Below are 26,057 nucleotides of genomic sequence, written 5' to 3'. Positions count from 1 at the left end.
TTCCTTCCTTCTCCAGCCCCTGCCAGAGAGTAGACATTCCTGAAAATCAACTAACCACACTCCCATAATTTTACAGCCTGAAGACCTTGAAGCAAATGAGCCTTGAAGAGTAATTGTAGCATTACAGGCACCAAATGATGCTGAATTATACAGCGCTTAGCAGACACTGCTTAGTGGATTGATTTGGGGAAAAACATTGGATAACATGAGAAAAAAATCACTTCTATAAGTGATATAGCAATGCTAACTAAAACTCTCACTGTTTTCAACTTTGTTAACAAAAAAAAATGGGACTCATCATTCAGCTGAGTGGTGGGACTGGACCGGAGGAGTCTCATTCTAAATAGTTAAACCTGCGCTAGGAAAGGACCTCTCCTTTTAGAGAACATTTCAACCCACCAAATGTATACATCCCCCCTCTGGAGCATCTGCATTTCTGTAAGAGGTGCTGAGAGTGGCTACACACCAAATCCAAGCACTTCAGGTAACAAGCACCAGCGAGGATGAACCAGGTCTTGGAGTCAGGTGTGAGCCAACATTTCCATTCTGGTGGCTCAGGTGCTGTGGGATTCATGGACCTTAACCAAGATGCATCTCCCTAGCATGATAAATTAACTCCTATTGACTGCAAAAAGAGATAATTTTTTTTGTTCAAAAACTATTTAGAAAACATATCAGAAGCATTACCACTAGCCAAGCCAAAAGAAAAGCAGCAGCACTAGAAATAGTGAAGCAAACACATATATGTTCGGTGATGTCTGGTGATGTACGTTCATTGCAGGAGGGTTGGACTAGATGACCTTTAAAGGTCCCTTCCAACTCGGCCCATTCTATGATTCTGTGCTCACTAATCAGTGACCATCTCTATGTCTTCGCATGCAGGGTATTTCTGCACACCCTATGAATGGACTTCAGTATCATTATTATTTCCATTCTTCACATGTAGGAATCAAGCTGAAATTAAGCATTAATTAAGAAATTAATGTAGAAGCTAAGCAGTTTGCTCAAGATCGTGCAGGAAATGGGTGAGGACCAAGGGCTGAGAAGTAGGTGTTCCCCGAACCAGACTGCCATGTGGTAGTGACTTCCTACCAACATTAGCGTTGCATAGGCCCTGGAAAACACAGGGGTGCTGTAACATTTGGAGATCCTCTTCCCCAAAACTTTGATATTTTTCATGGACAAGAACTTAAGAGAAGGTGGGAAAAGAATGGGGGAAAGTCTGTTTAAGCCCTTCACCTCTGCTTCATCGGTACTGGTTAGCAGTAAGTGTGATGGACAGGGCAGTGGGAAGGAACAGGAGCTTTGATGGGTTGACCAAGAAATTCCCATGCAGCAAACACATGAATTGCATGGCATTCCCGGCAGGTGACGATGTGCAGCACGTGGCTCAGGTGTGCCAGCACAAGGGGCCATGCTGTGGCAACCATGAGAGAAAATAACCCTGCCGCTCACAGAGCATCACTTCACCCCAGAGTATAGACTTCGTACATCCCCAAACTGGGGGAAGTACATGCTAGGTTTCCCAGTGCTTACCCACCGCATCATGCCACGTCCCTCATCCTCTTGCCCGAGTTTCCCACGCAGGCTGGCTGGCCAGGAAAATAGCGAGCGCCAGAGCTTACCCCTGCACGCAACAAAGCATGAGCTTGAGGGAGGAGGGAGGGATAAGTAGGTGACAGTCTAATTAAGGAACACATGATAATGCCTCGCACTGGCAGGCAGGCTGCAGGCATTTCCTGACTGCAGGATGATGCCAGCTTTGCCACCTCTGAGCTTGCCTTCACGTGGCCTTTAGACGCTGCCCACAGCCCCGCCGGGCTGATGGAGAGGCGTCCAAGTCCATCGTCCTGCTTGCGTGCGTGCAGGGAGGTGGAAGCAGAGGCTTTAAGTTACCTTTTGGCTTGCCGCTCGTCGCTGGGTGTTTAAACACAGGTGTCTGCTGCTGTTGACACTGAGTGATAAGTGGAGACATTTTTTCCATTGGAAAGAATCTCAAGAATTTTCCTGTTCTCTTTTTATTCTTTTTTTTTTTTTTTTTTTTCGCTTCTGCATCATGGTAAGGAGACTGTTACCGGGGAGTGCAGGGCAGCTGGCACGAGGCCGAGGTGGGATGGTGCTTATTTAAAAATTAGATCCCCCCTCCATTTCCTTCTCACAAGCGCAGCAGCTCCAGCCCCAAGCTTCAAATGCTAATTTAAATTGAAGTCTTCCTCCCTTTCTGCACTCCCATCCACCTCTAATAGCTGGCCCTTAATGCTCTAGTCCCTGACTTGTAAACTGGTTCCCCAAAACAGCATCCAGCAGCCACCTCTGGGGATTAATTATCCCTCCAGAAGCAGGAGGAGCTGTGGCTCCTTTGGTGTCCCTCTGCATTGCTGAGGCTGAATTTGCACCTTTGCATCTAGGCTCACAGTTCAACCCCCTCAAAGAGAAGAGTAAAACACTCAGAGCTTGGGGTGGAAGCTAAGAGAAAAGTGTTTGGATGTAAAATATAAAAGCAACACCTTCCCAAAAGGGAAAAAGTAGGCACGAGCTGGGAGAGGGGACCCCTTTCCTTCCCCCCTTGCCCGTCTCGTGGCACTGATCTGCCATCATTAAAGAACCCAGGCTCCAGTGTACCACTACCAGAAAGCTCCTTTTTTATTTTTTTAATGCTTAACTGTGTCCCAAGTCTATGTTTCAGGTCATTTCTTATGAAAGCTTTTTTTATGTTATGTTAGCTTTTTTTCCCCAAGAGAATCCAGGCCTGCCTTGCTCTGGTGCACCCTGGGGAGCAGGGGGAAGACCCAGTGACCCCACACGCACATGCTCACACCCCCTCCCAGCACTGTGTGCCATGGGGAAAACCTTGTCTCACAATGAGCTAGCCCCACAGACCCACGTGCGTCCAAACACAAGAGGCTGAGATGCTCCTACACTCACAGGCATATCCCTCAATGTGCAACCACCAGGTGATTCTGCCCTCCCCCTGCCCCTTGCTCTCCTAGGACTTTGTCGGAAAGCACAAGCACAGCCTCCAGCCCTCCTGCTGGTACCCATGCCTTAGTACCTCTCTCCCTCTTGGGGTGATGGTGACACTAACAAGCAGGCACCATCCCCACCATAGGATGGAAAATATGAATGCTCTAGAAAAAAAAAAAAAAAAACCCTGGTGCAGTGGAAAACCAGGGCCAGGGGGACTAAATCAAGCACCCTGGGACATCAGCTTGCCTAACACATTCAGTGGGGTTTGGCCACCGCACAAGTGACTAATTGCCTATCGCTTCAGCTCCCCGCAGCAATTAGCGTCTCCAGTCATCGGCCACCCTTTGCCCCGGCAGCTGGGGAGGCACAGGGTCCCCACCACTGTATTTCCTGGGAAGCTGGGCCAGCGGAAAGCAAATCCACCCAACAGGTGTTATTTTCATGGGAGGTTACGTTAAAAAAACCCAAACCCTTGTGGCAATGCAACATTGGCCACTCTTGACACACCTGCTTGTAGATTGAGAAAATTTTGGTGGCAGTGAAGCAGGAGGGGTTGAGGTCCTTGGTGAAGACACTGCCAGCTCTGCTGGAGAGGATACAAATCTGGGGTCTAAAAATCATAAAATGCCCTCTTTCTTCCCAGATGGATACATCCCCTCACCCCCAGCCCACCGTGCAGGGCTGCACATCCTTGCCCTCAGGGAGCCAGGGAGCTGCCCAGTGTATCCCTCTCATCTCAAGGGAGGGGGGCAGTGGGGAACTTGAAGGAAAAGGCAAACAGCCATGTTTTGAACAAAAGGATAAAGAGGCCAAACTGCAGATGAAACATTACCACTTCAAGGGGGAAAAAAATACAGATAATAATGTTAGTCACCACCCAGCAAGCGATCTACAGCCTCCTCAGCCTGTGGAGGTTATGAGGAACCCTCCATTCTCCTTCATTCTCCTTCTCATCCTCCTCCTCCTTCCCATCCCCCTGCCCCCGCTCCTGCCTGTTTATGATATGGCTTATGACAAAACAACTTATTAAAGGAATTACGCAACTGAGCTCCTAACCCTTTCCACAATGGATTTTTCCAAAGTCTTACGCTTATCTGGTAATTGTGCTGGAGACACCAGCTACCTGTCACAAGCCCTGTTGTACGGTTGTTTTTTTAATGAGGCCTCAGCTCCTTAATTGCTTGCGTGCTTTGTTGGGAAAGCTCAGTCACATGGGTGCAAAGGTAATCCAGGAAAAGTACTATCAGTGTGCCCAATTACGGGGGCTGGCAGTGCCTTTGCTATTGAACTCTGCCCACAGCCTCAGGACCAGCGTCTCAGGAGGTCACTCAGCAAAAGGGCATCTTTACACCTCTCAGTGCAGACTGACTCTGGCTCTCCAGCTCCTAGTCCACTTGCCCTGCAGGAAACTTGGCTCGTAGCAGAGCCCACATGCTTGTTGCCTTGGGATGGCCCAGGAAGCCCACGTGGTGGCCAAGGAGGTATGAGGAAGCCTGTGTGTAGGTACCTATTGCCTTCTGAGATGCCTTTGGGCACTGGAGTCACCTACCCAGGGCTGGCAGATACAGTCCAGGACCCACCAGAGCAGCTTTCTCTTGCAGAGGTGGCCATACCTCTAGCGTGTGTCACCCAGATGTGCCAGGACACCAGACAAACCTCCTTGGGTCCACCACCCCTTGCTGAGGGCTCACCGTCAGCGGGGACCAGCCACGCCATAACTTGTGCAATCCCCTCAATTTTGTCTAGGAAATTTGGACCAGCGGTTGGTTTCCATGTGCCACTTAGGCTGGCAGCAAGCAGCTGGCGCACACACACACACACACAGAGCAAAATTGTTAGAGTAACTCTCAAAAATTGCGCTAGAGTAACTTGAAAGGCACCAAGCACCATGGCAGGTTTCGGGCCAGGCACTGTACAGACACCAGTTAGAAGGTGCATTGCATGTGAGTGTGTGCTTGCATGAAGCACACACGCATGAAGCAGCTGGGTGGGTGAACCACGCTTCTGTATGTGCTGTGCTGTGCATCAGGGCTGAAAGAAAACCATTACCTACTATTTCAGTTTGCTTATTTCAGGCTTCAACTTCTGTAAAACAAATAAAAATCACCTATACAAAACAAACAAACAAGCAAAACAAAACAACCAAAAAAACTAGACACCAGCCAGAAAAACTCCTTTCTAACTGCAGCCCACTGGGTCATCTCACCAAGCCTCAAATCTTCTGGTAAACACCATGTGTAATGACAACCACCAAGCTTCTCCAAGCATCTCTGCACATTTGTAATACGTAATGCAGCATATGAAATCTCTATCTCTGTATAATTAGGAGTGCTCAGAGCGGTGACTCAGACATTCCAGAGCGCTTTTTCTTGTCGTTGGTGTGCAAAATGCAACTTTACTCATTTTTTCCAATGACTTTGGACTTTAAAAACAGTAATTAGCGAAGTCAGCTTGTTATCAGCTCCTGCTGGTAACCCGTCCTCCCTCCAGTCCTCTGCTGTGTTTTGGTCACAGGCAAAGCTCTGGCAGTCATTTCCCAAGGTCTGTTTTTGTCCAGAGGACCAAGGCAGCCAAGTGAAGAAAATAGGTCCTAAACCTGCAAGCCCTTCCACACATTTTCGTTTTAAGCACTTGAACACTGAAGTAGCTCCAGACCAGGTCTTTATGTAGCATGGCAAACAGCAGGCAAGACACAAAATAAAACTTTAGAGGCATCATTTTCTCACTTCTCTTTCTAGTTACGGCTAGGCAGGCATTGACAGACACAAAATGAGAATACTGTCCTTGCTAACGATGCTTCTCCTACTGTGCTTTTATGATGGCTTTCATCTGCTCTGCTCTCAAAGCATTTTACTACCTATACATCACCACATACTGCTGCATCTGCAGCCAGATGAAGGGCAAATGACAATCTGCTACTTACCACTGCTCATGGGCGTTCAGCCTACAAAACCTTTCAAAGGGTGTTATGGAGCCTGGGTTCCATGAGGGGACAAGGGAAGCTGCTGTTTCCTCTAGAACACTGGTGGTGCCCGTATTTTCTTCCCTGGTGGGACAGGTGGGTTGTGAGACCCCACCAGAGGAGGTTGAAAGATCAGGATCCCCCTTGAAATCCATGGGAAGGCTCTAGTCCAGCCAACCTGCACAGGTGAGCCACTACTGACAGTACTTGGATAGTGTGTGGGAACAGAAAAATGCTCAGGGGAAATAGTTAAGTCCACAACATTTTAGTATGAAAATTTAAACTGGAAAGAACAACTTTTCCTGAACAATTTGGGTGATTCCTACGAAGTGGATTGTGCTTGTCTGCTGCTTGTTATGGTGAAGCTCTGATGCCTGCAGAAAGATAGAGGGACTGTGCAAGACCCACCTACAGCAGAGGTTTCTCTGGGAAGAAAACCACGCATGTGAGAGCGAGGGAGAAAACAGGATCAGGACCTACAGCTGGGCTGGAGACAAAAGACAGGGAGTGTATTTAACCTTCTCGGTCTAACTGCTTTCCTCAGCTCAGACAGGATGAGCCTCATGAAGTTCAAGGGTTTGTGAACATCTCTAGCTAATTTGGAGTTCAATCAGTTCAGAAAATGAGTTCACAGACCCTTTTTTATTACATTTTAAACTAATTTCCCCCCAAGGAAGACTGATGCTATTTAAACCATATGTATTCCAGGCTAAAGGGAGCCCTGTGGTATGTGGCCACACTTCAGGAAAGCTTCCGCCTATGTTGGGTAGCATCTCCAGCACATGCCTGACTTTCAGCATGATTCAAGTCAATGAGATGTCCATGGGCTGGGCGTCTGGGTGTGGGAATGAACGTGGACCTGTCTGGTTTTGCCTTCCTCCATTCCCTCCTCCCTCAAGTTAAGCCAGTGCAAGCTGCGTGTGCTTTGCCCCTGCAACCTTTCCTTCCACCTCCATTGTCTTCACTGCACACTTTTGCCATGTTTTTCTCATTCTTTCCATTCCCCCCTGGGGTTTTTTTCACCCTACTGTGTCACTTCATGTCACCAGCACCCTGCTGGTTTAGGTTTTTTTTTTTTTGCGGCAATTGAGAAACATGAATTTTACGATGAACTCAGTCCACTGGGTGCATGCAGAATGGTTGGCCATGGAAGTATAGACCTTTTAACGCTACAGAAACAGAGGCCTTGACATGTGAAGGGTCAAGCCCAACAAGTTGAAAGCACAAAAGAAGCTAGGGGTGAGGTTCATCTCATCTAGCTTCAGCTACCGAAGAGTCGGGCATGCAGACTGCATGGTTATTTACAGCTTCTCACTAGTGAGAGCCTGAGGACCTCCAAGAAGTCATTCTTTCCGGATAGGCTGTTAAAATGAATCACCTTCTGGAGGTGTTTACCTCCTCCTTTCATGGAGTACAGGAGGAGACTAAACAATTATCTCAGGCTAGACACCCAAGTTCTAATTACAATGGAGGCAGCTCAGCATAACTAGCCCAGTGCCAGGGTGGGAAGTGGCATCACAGGGTCTGCAACTGGGAACTTTCTGTTGGTTCCCTGGGTGAGACCAAGCCAAACAAACCATCCCTCCTGAAAGCAGTGGCTCTGGGGATTTCTTCTGATCATGTTCCCTCAAAACTAAGTGCTGTTTCATCACACTGGGAGCCTCCCCTATAGACAAATGTCTAAGGTTTGTTGGAAGAGAAAGGTATGGTTAGGCACTGATGGCAAGTCCCTATAAAGCACCGAATACTCAAGTTAAATATACTTCATGCAAACTGTGGCAAATCATATTTTACAGAGGTCAGTAATAGTTACAGAGGTTTGGCCGCTCAGATTAAACAAGGCAGAGATAGGAGGAGGCCCTGGAGAAATCTCTTGGGCTGCTACTGGGGAAAAACTAGAAAGGATGCTGCGTGGAGAGGAGCACATGGGCAGGGTGCAGTCTGTGAAATGCTGCAGCAAGCACCCACCGGGCAGCTCAGAAAGGCCCTGGAATGGGCCGGGACAGCCCGGGTGTCCATCCGGGCGCGCCGGCGGGGTGTGTGGTGGCACACTGCATGGCTCTCGCCTGCCCCATACCAACGCCAGCAGGCTCTCTCCTCTGCTGCACACAGGCACCCACAGCACACCCAGCCAGGAATTGGCATCCGAGCGCTGTGGATTTTGGCAAATCCCATTTCAGCTCAGCTGAGTGTCCCATGGATAGACAGGTCATGAGACTGAACACTACAAAGTCCCTTTGTCCTCGGGTGCAGGGGATAATAACCCCAGCACGGATCAGCTGAGCCTGGTGGGGACTGACAAGCCCCTGCAAAGCCTCCCCTCAGTCCCATCATCAGAGCAAGTTCATGCACAAGACCCTCTTCTAAACCCCCCTCTGCCTCCCCCCTCTTGTGAGGATATTCCAAATCTCATCAACTGGAGCATTGCTGGATTAAACCCACCAATTCAATGTCAGAAGGTGCTGGTTACTTAAAAGACTCTGCGGAGGGAAAAGCAAGCTGCAGGCACCAGAGCAGGGGAGGTTAGGGGGGGTTGAGAGGCAAATCCCACACGCACACACACACTCACACGCATGTACACACATGCACAGTCCTCTTGGCACACTGGAAAAGGGTTTCCTCACCTGAGGGAGTGTGGTGAGCAGCTCCAGTCAACTTCAGCCAGCTCACCTCCACCCCATGAGACGCGAGGGGGGGTTGCCACCCTGGCCACCAAACAGATGCCATTTTAACAGGGGGAAATCCCGCCGCAGCTCTCCTTGAAGCAGGGGTCGGTCCTCACCCCCGCAGGCAGCATCCAAAGCAGATTGGACAGCCACAGCTCTGACAACAACCGCAGTGGAAAGGAGTTGTCAAACACCACTCAGGAAGGCTCGTGCTTGACATTTGTTGAGCTGATTGTAACCTGCTGGGCTTATGCTTTTGAATGCAGAGAACCTGTAGGGAAAAGTTTAAAACCCCTGTAATACAGCCATCATTTTTTCCTCCCCTGACACACCTGGAGAAAGCTGCAACCCTGGGCCATCTCCTCACCCCAGCTGAGTAGCTCCCAGCATAGAGCAGAGCAGGAGCAGGCTGTTACGTGGCAGTGACCACTCTGGGATTTTATTCCCATGTTTTCCCTTGTATTGATCCCCACCTTTGCAGGCCAGAGCGAAAGGCATCAGCCAACACGACCCCAGAGGAGCTGGGGAGCTGCCTCACTGCAGCTGGCCAAGACACAGGCTGCTGCCCTGTCTCTGCAGCTTGCAGCAGAGCTGCATGCGTGTGGCTCCCAGCGGGTACAGCAGGGCATGGTGCACATCAGCATGCAGCCACAAAGGCATCTGGGCAGGGGGGATGTCTGAGAGAGATGCTTAGTGGCAGGACACACTCTGGGACTGATGGAGCAGGACATACCTGGACTCCTGAGCCAGCCAAAGGTAGAAGAAAGAAGGAAGTATTGAAAATAAAAGCAAGGCTGCTGTGATATTTTCATGCTTAGCTTCTGACATCCTCTCCCTCTCATACACTTGACTTCCTTGCTTATTTTTATCAGATGAAGCTGATGGTCGCTGCTACGGTAACCCTATGTGGTTACAGTTCTGGCAGTGAACAAGTGCTCAGTGCATGTTTCCTTTGCGGCTTCCCTCCCCGCAACGTCTTCCCACCCCTCAGGTCTCTCAAAATAGGTGTTCGACTTTGTTATGCCTTAGTTGTGAACGCTGCCTGTTGTGATGGGCAGGGGTTCACACACCCCACCCCAGGCTCAGCTTGCTTGGCTCACCAGCCACTGCTGTCTTTCCCCTCTTCTTGCCCTACCTTTGCTGTCTCCAGTGGGCAAACGACAGGTCTGACCCCAAGCACGGGGCTGGGGTTTTCTGTTTTAAAGTGGAAAAAACACAAAACAACTCTCCCAGGGCTGATAACATGGGTTGGGGGAAAAAAGCTCTGTATTGACATGATAAAGTCTGATTTGAAACAACAACAGAAAATTACTTCTCTTGCCTTGAGCCCACTTGTTCCCCTTTTAGAGTCATTACAGTGAAGGCAGGACCAGATGATAAAGGCTGGTGCTTTCTCCTATGTTGGGGAGATCAGTTCATCTTCCAGGGCTTCCCACCAGCCCCAGGTAGTGATGATTCATGTCTCCTGGGGTGGTACCAGAGCCTCATCCATGGATTTATCTGTGCTCCAACACCACCAAAGTAATTTCTGTTGATGGCATTTCACTAGCAAGGGTTATGGCTCATTGTACTTGACATTTTCAAGGCTCTGAATCTCTTCCCCAGCTGGTCTGTCTACAGTTCTGGCACCTGAACTGCACCAGGGTGCTACAAGCAGCTACCCCAGGCTTTCATCTAGTGCCATGGCTATCATTACAGCATGACAAAGTCAAGCCCCTCTTGCTCCTTCCTCCAGGTGAACTTCCACCAAGCAAACGTTAGTATCTGCAGAGGGGGATGGGTGCCCTGGGGTATGTCCTGGCTGCACATCCAGCCTTTCAGGCATGAAACCACAGAGCCGCAGAAGACCTTTGACAGCACAGGCCCCCGCTATCACACCTTACAACCCCATCCCATCCTACTCCCTTTTTTGCCCTGGTTAGCAGCCACCCATGATGCCCTTCCTTACTTCACAAAAGCTCATTTTCTCCAGCTCAGTTCATCACCACGTTTACACACCAGACTACCACCAGTCCCAGGCATTTCCTGAGTAAAGCAGGTTTCTCTGCACTCGGTTCCTCCCTAGGTGTTGGGCCTGAAACCTCATCCCTCCCCTTCCTAAAAACGCTCACAAGCTTTCATTTTTATTATGACCAGTTTGAACTTACTTCAGCAGAGCTGCTCTCCCAGCCAGGCTTGCACAGACCTTTCTGAAAGTGGGTGATGGCTGTAACTGTAAGAAAAGAGACACCTTTTTAACCGGAATGGCTGAAAAGCTGATGCCACTGTGCTGTCGACACTGGTGGCCTCAGGGAGGGCCTGGGCAGAGCTGCGGCTCACGGGACACCCCACAGCTTCGCACACAGCCCTTCTGCTGCTGGAGCCCCAGCTCGCTTCACCCCTGCCCGAGCATACCCAGGCAAAGAAACCTGCAACAGGTCACAGCAGCACCTGCTCCCCCTCACCCTTTAACCCAGCTTTTCACTAAGAGACCCTGAAACACAGCAGCAATGACCTTGCAGAAAGACAACAGGTACCTGCAACACACTCCTGGAAGCACAGATGCAGTCACACAGATGTCACCGACCGTGGGGGCATCAGACAGGTGCATAATTAAACTCTGCTGTTCTCTCAGATCTAGGCCCAGATCTTTGCTCTCCTAAAATCGTTCCTTTTCTGTCCCTTTCCGAGCTTTTATCCTGAAGCAAGGATTTAGGGATAACAATTGCTTCTGTTTATTTAGAGATGCTTGGTTCCCAGGATTGCTTTCTGAGAGCTCAGAGCACATGCATTACAGCCCATTGCTCCTCACATCCCCCTGTCTGTTCCAGGTGACTAGGCTAGCATTTAGGGGATTTTGTTTCAATTGTGCTTCAAGGCATCTCAAAATCACAGGGATAAAACTCCATGTCCTCAGCTGCTGGGACCTTCCTACAAGGACTAAGATGGGAAGGAAACAGCTCGCCTGGCAGCTGGAAGACAATGCTCATTCTCCTCTTGCTTGCACTGAGGAGGAACGTGGTTACACCAGAGCAGGACTTGGACCCGCACTAAGGGGACTGGCTGCTCCCCATGTGCAGCACTGATGGTGAATTATCCCTTATCCCTGCACTCCTGAAGAGCAACAGTTTTGACTAGCTAAACCCAAATGCAGGCAAATCCAGATGCCAAAATTTCATCTGCACAGTGTCTTTCAAGTGACTGTGTCTTTTGATGAAGCTAAACAGAAGTGAAAACGCACCAAAACAACAAATGAAGTACTTGGGAGAGTGGACACAGGCTGAACTACGCAGGGCAGCAGTGCACAGCTTGCAGTGTCATCAGTTGCAAGTACAGGGCCAAGCTCTGAGGAGAACAAATGCCTCAAGATTAAATGAGACAACACATTGCTCTAAGTTCAAAGAAAGGTCCTTCTACCACCCACCAAGTTCTTGGGATGACTCAGGGTCACCCATTCAGCCACAAGCCCATTTTCATTTGGTGTTGCAAGTTCCAGTTTGACCATAACAGCTGTAGCCAAGGACCAGGAAAGAGCCCCCTTCCCACCATCACTCTCCTGCCAGCACTGCTCCAGGCAGAGCAAGCCCAACACAGAGGCCAGCCCTTCTGGTCTGGCCCCAAAATAGCATGATGCATCAGGAAACAAAGTGAGTGGCTTCATTCTGACATAAGCCTGAAAAACGCATTCATGTGAAGCACATGGAAGTAGCAGACAAGTTGAATTCATCTGCAGTTTCCCTAACCAGTGCAGTATTTTAATCAGAAACACTCTGGGGCAGGACTAAACTGATTTCAGACCAGCACTTCATCTTGGAAATGCTGCAGAAGCTTCTACAAGGAAAATAACTCCATGCCTTAGGAGGGGAAGAAATCAAGGCACCTTAGCTAGAGGCTGATTGAAGAAAAGGAAAGGCAAGCTTCAACATTGCATGTGTGTTTCTATGGCATAAAATATCCACAAGGGTTGAACATGATACAATTAATCTTTGAACTGTGGGGCTCATGTTGAGCATGCCCTCAAGTTCAAGCATTAAATCTGAGGGTCATTAGTTAGTGTATTTAAATCAGTCTTATGTAAACATAACACTCTAGCCTCAACCCAGTTTGTTTGCACAGGTAAGATTAGAGTCTGTTACTTGCCAAATCACAGGAACTTCTCTCCATGTATCTGAAAGACAGGGGTGTTCCAGAGCATGTGCTTATCACCTGGTTTTAGTGGAAAATTTAACTGTATTAAGTATAGTTTGAATTGCTGAATCCTGGCATGATCAGATTTCTACACCCAGGACACAGCCTTGGTACCAAACACGTTCAGAATTGAACTGAGAAATGCCATTTCCTCCATGTCTTCCTCTGGCAGCACTGTGAGCTGTAGCACACAGCCATTGGTGCGTGGCAAGGTATGACCAACTACTCAAAAAAACTGACCTCCAGTCCCAAAAGAGCCAAAGCAGAGAACTCCAGGTAGCTCGGCTGAGACCTGAACAGCACACAGCAAGACAAGACTTACCTTCACACCTGTTGCTCTGGGCAGGGCACAGGTACTGTATTAGTACTAAGAGCAGCTATGAATAGCCTCTACTCTCCATGACTTTATGCTCTGTAAGGTTAGGTAAGGGGTTAGACATAGATTACAGATAAATAATTATAAATACAGATTTTTCAGGACTAAGTTGGAACACCACTTCACTGCAGCCTTTCCCACAGCAATAAGCAACTGTAGGAAGATACAAGGCAAAGATACTGCCCCTCTAAGTTGATTTAGGCTTACAATCCCACAGAGCATGCTCTGAGGTCAGCCACACATGTAGAACAAGTGTCTCCAGGTTCACAAAACAGCCCCAACTGATAGACATTAGTCTTGCAAGTCAGCACACCTCAGACCTAACACACACAAGGACTAGCCATCATCTGGAAGGTTGACCATCCCAACCTGCTTTGGCAGTAAGAACAAAGTCAGTATGTTTGGAAAGCATTTTCAAACTTTATTTACAACTGTCACAGTGACAAAAATGTAGTTTGAAAAAAATGCTAGCTTCTCCCTGAGGCTCAAAAAAGAATTACTGAAATATAGAATGTATATCATACAACAGGAGGAGTTTTACTGGAGTGCTTTGTTCTTTAGATACGTTCAACAACAAATAGAAATATACACAATACTTCCAAAAAAAGGATGCAGACAGAAATATGCAAGTCTTTAGGGCAGACAGCAGGTCTGAAGTCCAAGGATTGCCATCTCATTGCTGCCCACATGGTAATATCTTTGATACACAGCTTTGACTTGGTGGTACAGACGATAGAGACCAATAGAGAGTAACACTTAGAAGATGACTGGCTGGTATGCAGGTGTACAACAAGCTCATTCCAGTAAGACAGCAAGACTAGAACAAGTGTTACAGATACAACAGCTGAATCCATTGCTAGAGAAAATGGTATCACCTCATCATGACTGTTTGGTGATCAACCATCCACCAGGGAGTGTGTATAACTGGGTCTGCATTGCTGGACCAGAGATGAGCCGCAGCATAGGAACACTGAATTTCTCCTGCTTTGTGGTAACTCATCTCCGAACTCCTATCTGTCTGAAACAATTATGCAGAGCTGATAAATTATTGCCATTATGTTTAAACACAAGCAAGACAAGACTAAAACAATCCTGCCAATATGTTAAAAGCAGTTCCCAACCCCCACCAGCGTTTAACTACTCATGAGGTATTAAAAATACAAATACACACATGTCCAAATAGATTTTAAAAATGGAACCAGTTATAACCAAAGGGGGTGGCATTGGGATTATTATGAAAGTTTGGTTAAGGCCTTGACATTTTTCTCTTCCATGACCCCAGGTTTGGTTTAGGTGGTAACTGTTCTCATCCTATCCCAAGACCAACTGGCTCCCAAGCTGGTCTTCAGAGCTGCAAGATCATCACTTTCCAGGAAAGCAGCGGGTTACCCTGTCTGGCAGCAGGCTGGCCTCCTCCTTGAAGCAGGATATGGTGAAGGACACAACCACACACTTTGCAAGCCAGTCTGCACTTCATTAAACACTCACAAATGTTTCACCCTTGCTATGAAGCAGAAATACATCTTGTCTCAGGACACACAGGCTAACCCTCTCCCAACAGACCCCCCCCTTTCCCACTGGTGATCCACACTAGATCTGGTGCTTCGTCTTTGGATTACCTCCAGGTCTGGCAGCACTCCCCATCACGAACACACCTACCAGCTTGTCCTGCACTCAGGAGGCCCTGCGGTGCAAAGCTGGAGGAGATCCCCCCACCCTAGCCCTCTCAAGCCCGTTGACCAGCAAAGTTGGAGACATGAAACCCTACAGCTTCAAGGACACCAAGGTAAGGAGGTGTAATCTCCACTCTGAAGCTCTGGGCACTGCACAAGACAAGACCAAGCACAGCAGCCTCAGCAGATAGGAGAGGAAAAAAATCTGAAGTGTTCAAACCTACATGAGCTCTTGCTGCAGACAGAAGCATCTTTACATCCAATGCACATTACCCCACGCTAACCACCTGCAAGATAAACTAGGGCCTCGCAGTAGATATGACAAGCAGCAGCCTAACATTATCCTGCAAATACAGCTGTTCAGCATTGAGGAGTCTAACAGCAAACAGGGGGGAAAACAGCTTTGGGAAAAGTGGCTGGAAAACAGGCTCAACAGCAAGAAACCCAATTACTCCTACGGATGCTCACTTTACCCTGAGAGGTGCCAAACCAGGGAGAGCTACAGGCCCCTCGTCAGTAGAGCATTTAGCCATGCTTCACTACAGACACCCTTCCACGCCCCGACACACAAAATGGAAGCTGCAAGAAAGGCAAATCTGAGGGATTACAGCTCTGTTCTCACTTTTAGCTGGAGGCAGCTCCCAGCCGAACACTGCCACCTCTGACTTTCTTCCCCCTCCCCAAGCTCCCCCCTCCAGCAGTCCTTGCATGGTCACCCTCTGCCATGTGCTTGGAATTTCACTGCTGCCTCCGCCTCGGAAAAATACAGATAACGATCTCAAGAACAGCAAACATTTCTCTGCGTTACTTCCTTCCTTCCTCAGGAGGTCTGGTGACACCGAGGGCTTCAGTTCTCGATACAGAGAATACAAGAAAACTAAGATCTCGCAGGTGCAAAATTGAACTTGTCTTTTTTTTAAAAAGACTTTCAAAAGAAGTGTGGCTCTTCCTTCAGAAGGGTGCGGTCCCTTGCCTTTCCTCAGATGCCATTTATTGCTCCTTGTTGTCCTTCTTTGCATCTTCACAGTTTTCTTCCTCTTCCTCCTCCTCCTCCTCCTGCACGAGGAACTCTTCGGGTGGCCATCTCAGCTCACCGCTCTCCACGTCTCCCTCCGTCGGCTCCACCACGATTGAGGGCAGGCGGTCCTTCAGCTTACAGTAGCGGTCAAAGTCTGAGGGATCGGGGAAGATCTGAAAGAGCCAAAAAAACAGTCTGTGAGAGGGGCTGCGTTCAAGTAGTCTTATCCAAAACCCAAACTCAAGACACGTAGGTCTTCAGGGCAGACTAATCTGAACACAGAGTAAACCACTGAGTGATGGGAAGACTCCTAAACTTGTAGAAAAGGTTCTCTCATCTGAGTATTCTAAATGAGCACTGCCCGAGAGGCTTCCAAAGCACCTGTTTGCTTGGATAGCATTCAGCAAATAGGCACGTGCCCTTTTGGATATTTATCCAAAAGCCTCACCCCCACCACAACCGCTTTTGCATTAGTGCTCATGAGTTTGCACACTGAGCTATCTCGATCAGAGAATCTGAGATCTCATTTCCTGCTGCTGGTCAAGCTGCACACGAGAACAGGCTTCTGCTCCAGGCTCCCCTGCTAGGAGGGAGAGAAGGCACACGGCAACCCACAGCTAGAGTGGTCCAGACCCTTGCAGCAAGGGCCCACATCTGGGACCACTCCAGGGCCACAGCACCAGACTGAAAGAGAAGTTCAGCTGCATTTTAGAGAATTTTGGCAGTGTTCTGCATGCTACAGCTACCATACATCATCAGTGAAACTCAGCAAGAGAACACTCATTTTATGGAAGGGTTGGAGACTGGACCACATTTCTTCAGGCAAGAGGTACCTGTAGCATAAACCAGCAGTTCCGCACCATATTCCTAGTGGAAGGAACATGAGGAACCCCTTATCTCCCATCCCACGAGGTGCACAGAGCAGGACCTTATCCCTTCCCTCCCGCAACTTGCCACGTGGATGCACAAGCTCGTGTGCTGCAGCAGCACCAGGGCCCATAGTCACCGGCAGTGCCACTCTGCTGGGATGCACCCTTTGATCCTACTAGGAACTGAGGCAAAGACAGGGGTACAGGAAAAATTGCCTCTACAGTGCAGCATTAGCAGAAGCTTTCCATGACTAAATTGCAATGTGAACAGGAAAGGTTGCCGGCACTTATAGGTATGCCCTATTAGGGGAACAGCTTCAAACCCCAGCTCATCCAGAAGAGAACTGCTGGGTGACAAGAACCAGTTGCCATATCAGATCCCCTGCTTGGTAACTGCAAGATTAAACAATTACCATCTGTTTATTTCAAACAATTTTATCAGTGCCCGCTTCACATTACAGTTGCATCTAACCAACCCAAAGAAGATAATGACAAAATGCATTTTCCCCTCAGGGTTGTAGATGGGGTAAGGAGTCGGGCACTCAAGTGAGCTGTAAGAGCATCGGTGCAGGGAATAGCACTGCCAGCCTCAGACAGGCACCCTGCTTGTGCATGCCTCAGTTTGAGACCAAGATCTGGTCTACTTTGATTTTTGTGGTCCAGTTACAAAAAGCAGGTTCCCCAGCCAGAAGCATTAACCATGAAGCATCATTCTCTTCATGCCAATCATGCAGCTACCCACTACCTTGGGAAGCCCTGGCCCAAACCCCAAAGTACAACTTCCTATCAACTTGTTCTTCAGCCTAGCATGTATTAACCACACCGTTACCTCCTTGTCAATATTCAGTCTCCTACTATTCAGCCACATTTCTCCCTTGCCTGGAAAGCTTTGTGGCAGCCAGGTTACCAACCTGAGAAAACCATTGGGTGGCTACTTAATGCCAAATCAGTCAAGGTATCTGACAGTAGTGCACAACACAGGGGCTGTCTGCACACATCCATCTGGTCCTGGGGACAGTGGTGCAGGAGCCCAGCTCCCACCATCCACGTTTTTCAGGTGCACCAGAGCAAGCAAGGTCTTTGAACACTGCCACATTAACACAGGCACTGTAGTACGAGCTACTTGCTATTAGTCACTCCTGGTACAAGTGAGATATTAAGTTTCTTACAGCCTCGCGGCTTCTGCTTGGTCAAACAAAGACAGTTTTGAACACATGGTGCATTACTGGAAGTACAGTCAGTGGCTCTTAAGCATCAACTTGTTATCTAAACTTGGGATAGGAAAAAAATACCCTTGACATTACAAGGCTTAGAAGGTTGCAATGGAAAAAGAAGTGTGGTTCAGGAGGTTACATAAACTGATAATGTCATGAAAATAGCCTCCTGTGCAAGAAAAATAGCAGTATAATAATTAAGCTAACCTTTGGCTGCTATCATTTTAAGCACATTAGGTCAAATTGGAGCAATTTCTTTGAAAATAGCCTGCCAGATTTTTTTTTCCAGAAACTAAATAGTAGTCATTTCCTTACAAACAAATACCCCCAAAATGTGGTGTGCAGCTTTTTTAATAAAAAACCCTAGCACAATCTTATCTCCAACAGCTGCAGGACAGGCTGAACTCAAGAAGGTCAGGATTTTTTCCACTAAGTCATGCTTTTTAATCGTTGAGGCAGCATGAAGTGAAATGTTGCAATTGCTCTTTCAATGGGCGTGAACAGTCAATGGAAAAAATACACAAAGGCAGATTTCCTCGCATGTGATGAGCAGGGCAACACAGCAGGCCAAGCACGGGGACCAAAGAAAAATGGGTTTCAAATTAAGACTGTTTGTACATCTGGGGAAGCCAGGGGGAAAAGTTACCCCAACCAGCCTCCCCACTCCAAAATAAGCTGTACTGCCAGAATTTTTGTAAGACAAGCAAGCACCAGCTTTCTGCTGTCCCTCACCAGTAGTGCCATGCTGCCTTTGTTGGTTCCCTTGGCCTAACTGGTCCCACTGCAGATTTAGACAATGGGAAATAAAAAAAACAACTCAAACTTGCAGCAAGGGCCCCCCCCGGGAATGCAGTAGCTCAGCTCAGACCCGTAAGCTCTGCACCCTTTTGCACAGCAGCCCGGACAGCTGCCTATCAAAACCTGTCCACAAGCCTTTCTGCTCACATTACCCAGCTTCAGGCATGTAGGAGGAAGACTTTGCATCTCCCCACCACCCAAAGGGCACAGCAGCAAAGGGTTAACTTCTCCCCCTCATTTATCAGACAGAGCCACCTTGCACACAGCTGAAGCAGATGCTTACTTCTGGCTGATCTGGTCACCAACTGGTTGTAAAGGCTACCTAAAAGCAGGTTTAGCAAAAATTCAAGAGGTATCTTCTTCCCCCTCACTTGCATGATACAGCACAAGGGGCTGCAACTGCTTCCACAGAGCCCCCCCCTCTCCCCCCACTTCTGTAGCCAAGCGCCAACTCCTGGCCCATGGAGAGACACATCCAACACCTGCTAGAGCCCGCAGAGGACATGAATATTGCTCAACAGCTTCTTTCTCACAGCAAGACTGGTTTTCACAGGCCTCTACAGATTATGTTTTGGGAACTGCTCTCCTCATGGACTGATCTGGATCTCATACAAATCAGCCAAACTCTTGCTTTGCAGCTGGAAAGGGCAGTGAAACACAGAACTTGAAACAAAAGCTTGAAATTATTTTAGAAAGATATTTGCCTCTGTTTCAGAGATCTAGCTCTGCTATCCTTGAATGAAGTCTTGGCAACAAGAATGGAAAAAGTTTTCATTGCCCTGGGGAGGCTCATACCCTCTCTCAACATTCACAGGGATGGAGAAACACCAAAAGCAGGAGAGATGTCAGACAATTAAGAGGATTAGCTCAGCACTACCATAATCCAAGTGACACTTGTAAAGTCAAAACAACTTCCACATGTCTCCCCTCCCATGGGGCTGAAAACTATTTCAATTGCATTACACAGAGACTAAGTCAATGAGATCTTTCCAAATTAAGTTACTGTTTCGGGGAAAGATTTGCTTCATTATGGCAATACTATACAAGACTAAAAAGTCTGTACTGAGGGGCATACCACTTCAGGTACAGGAAACACTCATCACTTGTCCTCCCAGTCCTAAAAGGCTAAGTTTTGTGTCTCTTCAGCAGTATCAAGCCAGTATTCCAAATCTCAGATCAGCATTTAAGTTCTTAAATAAAACTTTACTGCCATTCAGAAGCATGGCAAGCTCATTTCAAGAAATATTTAAATTATCTCTCAGTGTCCTCCTCAGAGGAATTTTCCAGCTATAAGGAACAGTGCTAATACATGCATTTACTCACACAGTAGTCATGACTCAAAACCCAGCTCCCTCTAGTATGCACACAGCAGCCTGTGACTCAGGTTTATGAACTAGAACAACTCCCCAGTCACGGACAGATTGCCCTATCTTGGCGGACAGTGGCAGGGAAACTTCATACATCATAACAATTTTCCATCACAGTAACAAGGCATCAAGTAGCGAGGAAAAAAACATGCACTGAGATGTTCAGATTAGCTGCTGTCTTCAGTTTGCATTGCAGTGGAACACTTTTTTGCATAGCATAGCTGCAAACATGATTAGTTTTGGCTGTTTATTCCATATCCCGCTTCTGCCTTCATTTAAGGTCCCAGACCCTGCCATACACATTCACTCAGCCTACTAATCTTGCCTAGTAACCATGCATGGGATGTGCTATGTGAACAAGTTATCCTAAACTTGCTTGCTACCACCACCTTTTTTGCAGTCCTGTCTCAAGACCTTCCGCAGTAGCAAGCACCAGCTCCAATACGGGACTTCCCCTGCCCAAATCAAGGCTGCACTGACACAAAACACCTTACAAGCAAACAAGACAATTACAGAGGAAGCTCAGTTTGCCATCAGCCCCTGGGTCAGTAATATGCTGGCCCCCCCTGTTTACTTGGGAGGATACAGCAGATGCAGCTTAAACCCCTCAGCACCAAGCATCACAGTTCCTTGGGAAAGTCAGTGCTTCACTGGTGCTAGTGAAGAGCGTTGCATTCCCCAAAAATTATTTCCCCAACACAAGATTCAACAAAGCCTTTGCCATAGACACTGGATAGAGGATTAAGCCTATTTACCTAGATTCAGTCAGTCTGACATGATTCACAGCTAGTTATTGCTGTGATTAATCTAGACAGATCCCAGCATGATGTGATCACGACTTAAAAGAGCTAAAGCTCCCCATGATAAGCAAACCCCAGCTGATGGCACAAGGCAAGCTCTGCCTGCACAGGCCAGTCTCCTAAAAGGAGAGCCTAAGGTCTCACAGGACCAGCGAGCCAGCCAAAGTAACATGCTCAAGTCAGGACACAGCATTTGCTCAAAGTAAACACTTTGGGCATCAAAGTGTCTCCAGTTGTGCTCAGACTCTGCTCCACTTCCAAGAAGCCAGGCAGGATTCAGGTCAAGGCACTGTTTTGACAACAGTTCCACGAAATGATTAATTTAGCCTCGGTTTCAGCAGCATCATTCGTGCTGCTGTGAGATGGCATCAGAGGACAAGCTGGCAGAGTGCTGATGAGGCTTTTCAGAGAACGGGTATATCTAGGGGCTGGAAAATAGCAAACTGTACATTAGCTCCAAGTGGCAGTAAAAAGAGCCTGGCTCACCAGAGCTTGCCAGGCAGGGAGCACATGAAGCCCTCCATAGGCACATCTGTTTCCAGCAGGGGCATCTTGAGCCATCAGCTGCATTTCAACGAGTTTTTTGTTTAGTAAGTCCCATGGGAATTATGGGACATCTATTAAAGATCCAGGAATAGCTCTTCACTGCAGGCACAAGACCCAGCATGACATAACCTCTTCAGCTGCATCTTCTGTTTTGTCTAGGCTACCCTGTTCTGAGACTGATGCCCTAATTTCACCATTCACTTCTGCTCAGGCCCTTTAAATGTTGGCTGAACCATCTTCAGGGAGCTCAGAGCAGCTTTACGTCACATACAGTAATAAAAGCTCCTTTACATAGAACAGTTTTGAAAGTAGCACAGTAGCTTACAAGCATTTTGTGTATTAACTGGAGAAAGGCATTTCTGTGCTGAGAAAGCACATTTTGCAAGTGAAACTGTACAAATTACTAAGCCTACCCAGGCAACTCAGTTACCACTGATAGGACTTGCGCAGTCTGAGTTCTCATATCATTGCTTAAAGAGCAGTGATGGCCAGTCCACCAAAGGCCATAGAGCTTCTCTGGGGGTGGGGGGGGGTACACACCTTCAGCCGATGTTTAGACAGACAGACACTCCAGAGCATGAGCAGAGACAAGGGGGTGGAGGAGGAAGAAGGAAAAAAAAAAATCACAAGATACCTAGCAAGACAGAAGCCCTGAAGCTCGGTGAACTCCATGGGACAGAGGAATCAGATTGCTGAAGTTTATACTCAGGGTATGAGTTTGTTTCCTCCATTTGCTTCCAAGTTATGGCAAAAATACTTGGACACAGTACTGTTGGTACCATCTGCAGCAGATACTGATGTGCGTTACAGTTCCAGCAAAACTGCTGTACCATCTCTGGTCCAGACAGTTTCATGCCTGCATATGGTGGCAGAAGCAGCCCCCAGGCACACAATTAGCATCCTATGGACCCAGGGAGTCCCTCCTCCATGCAGGCTGAAGGAGGACATTTTGAACCTCACTTTAAGGTTACCTCTGCAGTAAGATAAATCCCAGTTCTACTACTAGAGCAAGAGGAACTTCTGAAACGAAATGCTTGCCTCTCCCAGTTCTGGCTCCACTTTGTTTTGCCTCACATAGCCAGCCAAGGGCTGTTACACTCACATCCTGAGCGCCCAACTGTGCAGATGAGTGGAGGAAGATGTTGCAGCTTAGAACAACAAGCCTCAGTGTAGAAGCAGTCATGCTCCATTAGCCTTGTCTGGTTTTAAGTTATTGCACTACAGCCCTCAGACTAGCACACAATTTTCCACGTACCAAACTCTCTCCATCAGTAAGATGAAGCACAAAGTGCCAAAGTCTGAGGTAGAACAAAGAGTTCATGGTGCGATTTTGCATCAGATGTGTGTGTCCTTGCTGTTGAGTTTTCAGCCTTTTTAAGGATGCTTTCAACTTACCTTGATTTACACTGTAACATTCTCAGCCTAGCAGCCAGAGAAAGGCTGAAGCCAGCTCCCCAATCCTCCTTACACTAACCTGATTTAAAGGCAGACCTCATCTAGAGCCCACACACTGCTAGTGCCCCATCAGGATCTGCCCTTTCAACACCTCAACCCCTTGCTGTCACCAGTTTGGCTTACATCAAGGTGAAGGACTGGCAGGCAGTTCCCAGCTCTTGCAGGCATTTGAAAGAAAGTCATTTATGACCAGACCACTACAGAGAAGAGATCCAGGATGCAAAAGCCCCACATAGATATGAGTTGTCAGTATGACACACACCTTGAGGTTCAGATGATCCACTCAAAACTGAACAGGCCTGTTCCCCAGCTGGCCCAAGCAGACTTATCAAGGTCATTAGCACTTGGGGAAAAACCTCACTGAAGCAATCATTAGAACAAGCGGGGCACCTAAATTCTGCCTCTCACTGGGAAACTCGGATAGGTTTGACCTGACTGGCTTAAGCCTCTTCATATAGTGTCCCATAAAGACAAGTGAAGATCCCATGCAGGCTAGTTCAATTGCTTCAGGTTTAACAGCCGGTCTCATTGCTGTACACTCCCTCTACAGGACAGGAGAGAGTCATATGCTTTCCACTAACTCAAGCACTGAAGCACAGCACAGCTATTTCCACACACATGCAACAAACCAAACAACTCGCACTATCCAGATCTAGAATGCTGACCAAAAAAAGCAATGCATCCCCTTTCCCTCCCCACAGCTTTGGCTTCTGCTGGAGGTTTCAGTCACGGCCCAAAGTTCAGCTGATTTCATGCTTCACTGCACTGTTACTGCCTTGTAGCTCATTTTTCAGACAAATATGCAAGTATACAACAGCACACCCCATTTGAATGCACACTTAGAGCAACTGCCTCCGTGCAGGTTGTGTAACATCTGCAAAGGAAGAGCCCTGCATCGGGATCTGCTGGTAAGAGTCACCAGATGCAAGTCATCGGCATGCACTCAGCACCTGTGTTAAATCTCATCAACAAGTCTCCTGGAAGTGCAGGAAAACATGGATCTAGTAGGCTAAGATACACACCTCGCCCTTTGATTAACTACAAGCCAGGAAACGAAAGACATATTGAGACTAAAGGATTAAGGCTCCAGGTAGTTTCTAGGACCACAGCTTCACCCTAGTCATTGATGTAGAGCTTAATAGCTCATTACATTGTTCAGAGCATTCAGAATGAATGCAGCTTGTGCCTTGAGGTACATCCAGTGACATCCTGAGGCTTGTTTAGGCTGTCTCTGGTCTCACTGTATCTTACAGAAGACTGTTAACCCTCTCCAACAGGCTCATCAGCCAGGAAAACCAACAAATAGAACAAAAAAAATTTAAGTGCCACATAAACAACTCCCTCCTGCTCTAGTCAGATCATTTGTATGCCATGTTACACAAAGATCTCAAGAGTCCACTCAGCCCAGCCAGTGGTGCAAACCCTTCTTTAACCAGTCTCCCCATCTCCCACCGAGCCCCCCATGAATGCTGAATGAGCGGGGGGCTTGATCACTTCAGAAACAACCGAGGCCTCTGCCAATCCGGTCTGATACTGAGCGATATTTTAGACAACCAGCTCCTGCCAAGCAAGCATTCCAGTCTGTTGACTAGTTCTCACTACAGCAAGACCTGCTATTAGGTCAGGCCATGGAAAGGTACGTTAGACTGAGTTTGCAGTCCAGCACAGGCAATTCCATAGGGGATTAGTGCCTAAGCAGCCAGCAAAGCACTTACCTGATATGATAGACCGTCCTTGCGGGGGCTTAGCCCAATCTCATCCATAGCTGGGGTGTTCATCATCACTTCAGTCATTTCAGCTGATCTCAGATAATCAGGGCTAGAAACAAAAAACAGTGTTCAAATCATCCAAGCGGCTCCAGAAGAACTGAGTAAGATTGAAGTAGCATGAGGAAAGGACAGTAAGCATAAGAGGCCATCAGCAGTCTATTCCTGGTCCTTTCCTTCCTGCCCCCCTCCTCGGAAGGGGGGTGGAAGAAGCTCAGTCCCTCGTAAAGCAGCGCTACACCCCCCGCCCCGGGAGCTCCACCAGCACCGCTTCGCTTTTCACTCGGCTTCCCCCCGCCCTGCCCTGTAAGGGGGAAAGGAAAAAAACATAGCAAGAAAGTGCAAGTGCTGGGGGGGGGGGTTGCCATTTTTTTTTTTTTCTTCTTCTTTAAGCTGGTGTGCTTTAGCTCCTTCTGACTTATTTTACAACCTCAGGGACTTCCACACCAGCGGAGCGCACGGCGCCAATTCCAGCTCCGCTTTTACAGCCTTAATGGCATTTCCAGCTCGAGAAAGTGAATTCCCACAGTTCGCAGTCCCTGTGCCGCGGCTCATCCCGCGATCGCTCGGCTCGCACCCGCCGCCACCAGCCTCTGCTCCCCCGCTTTCGCAGAATCACGTCGCGGGGCTCCACGCCGCCCCGCTGCATCGCTTCCTCCCGAGGCACACGCCGCCGCGGCGTGGGGGGAAGGGGGGCGGCTGAAAGCCCCCACGGACACGCGGGGGGGCTCCGCTTCAAGCCCCTCCACGCCCACCAGCAGCAGTATGCCGGGGTAGACCCTCCTCCCACCGACCACCCCTCCCACGCGGGAAGCGCCCACTCACCAGGGCAGGGGACACAGCACAGACATGAAGTCCCGGCGGAGGCTGCCCCGCGCCCTCGGGGGTGGGGTGGGTGGCGGGAGGGGCACCCGGGCGCACGGCGCTGCCCGGCTGAGCGGAGCCGCACCGGGGGTGGAGGGGGGGGGACACACGCCGCTGCGCTGCCCCGGGACTGCCGGACCCGCGCCCCGACCCCGCTCCCCGCCGCCGCCTCCCGTCTGAGCCCGCCGGCCGCCGCCGCGCCGCCTTAAATGGCCCCGGGGGGCGGATCCCGACCCCTGTCCCCGCCCCCCCTCGCTTGACGTCAACATTTTCATGAATGGCTTCGGCGCGCGCCGCTTGCGGGGCGGGGCGGGCGTACGTGTCACCCGCGATCGGCTCGGCGGGATGCGACCCTCCTCGGCCTTCCCCCCCCCCAAACCCCCCCCCCCCCCCCCCCCCCGAACCGCCGGGCGCGGGGATACCCCGCGCATCGTCACCCCGGGCATCACCCGCGGCCGGGGCTGCGTTTCACCCGCGGGAGCCGAACCCCCCCCACCTTGGTGGTGGTGGCGGCGGGGGGAGGCCCGGGGCGGGCGGGGGGCTAAGCCA

The 26,057-nt window shown here is 48.9% G+C and overlaps 1 protein-coding gene across 1 annotated transcript; it reads right to left on the bottom strand.

Moving 5' to 3' along the window:
* Positions 1 to 13,538: 13,538 nt before the first annotated feature.
* LBH (LBH regulator of WNT signaling pathway) lies at positions 13,539 to 25,691 on the bottom strand. Its single transcript, XM_032989421.2, has 3 exons — positions 25,470 to 25,691; positions 24,594 to 24,696; positions 13,539 to 16,002 (listed from the first exon to the last, which is right to left on the bottom strand). The coding sequence occupies exons 1-3, from the start codon at positions 25,493 to 25,495 to the stop codon at positions 15,802 to 15,804; spliced, it is 330 nt and encodes a 109-aa protein (XP_032845312.1). The 5' UTR covers positions 25,496 to 25,691; the 3' UTR covers positions 13,539 to 15,801.
* Positions 25,692 to 26,057: the final 366 nt, after the last annotated feature.

The sequence above is a fragment of the Tyto alba genome, unplaced genomic scaffold (assembly GCF_018691265.1).
Source record: "Tyto alba isolate M040663 unplaced genomic scaffold, T.alba_DEE_v4.0 Super-Scaffold_16, whole genome shotgun sequence".
NCBI classification, from domain to species: Eukaryota; Metazoa; Chordata; class Aves; order Strigiformes; family Tytonidae; genus Tyto; species Tyto alba.
The sequence above is the reverse complement of the archived record's forward strand: the minus strand, read 5'-3'. Positions and strand labels throughout refer to the sequence as shown.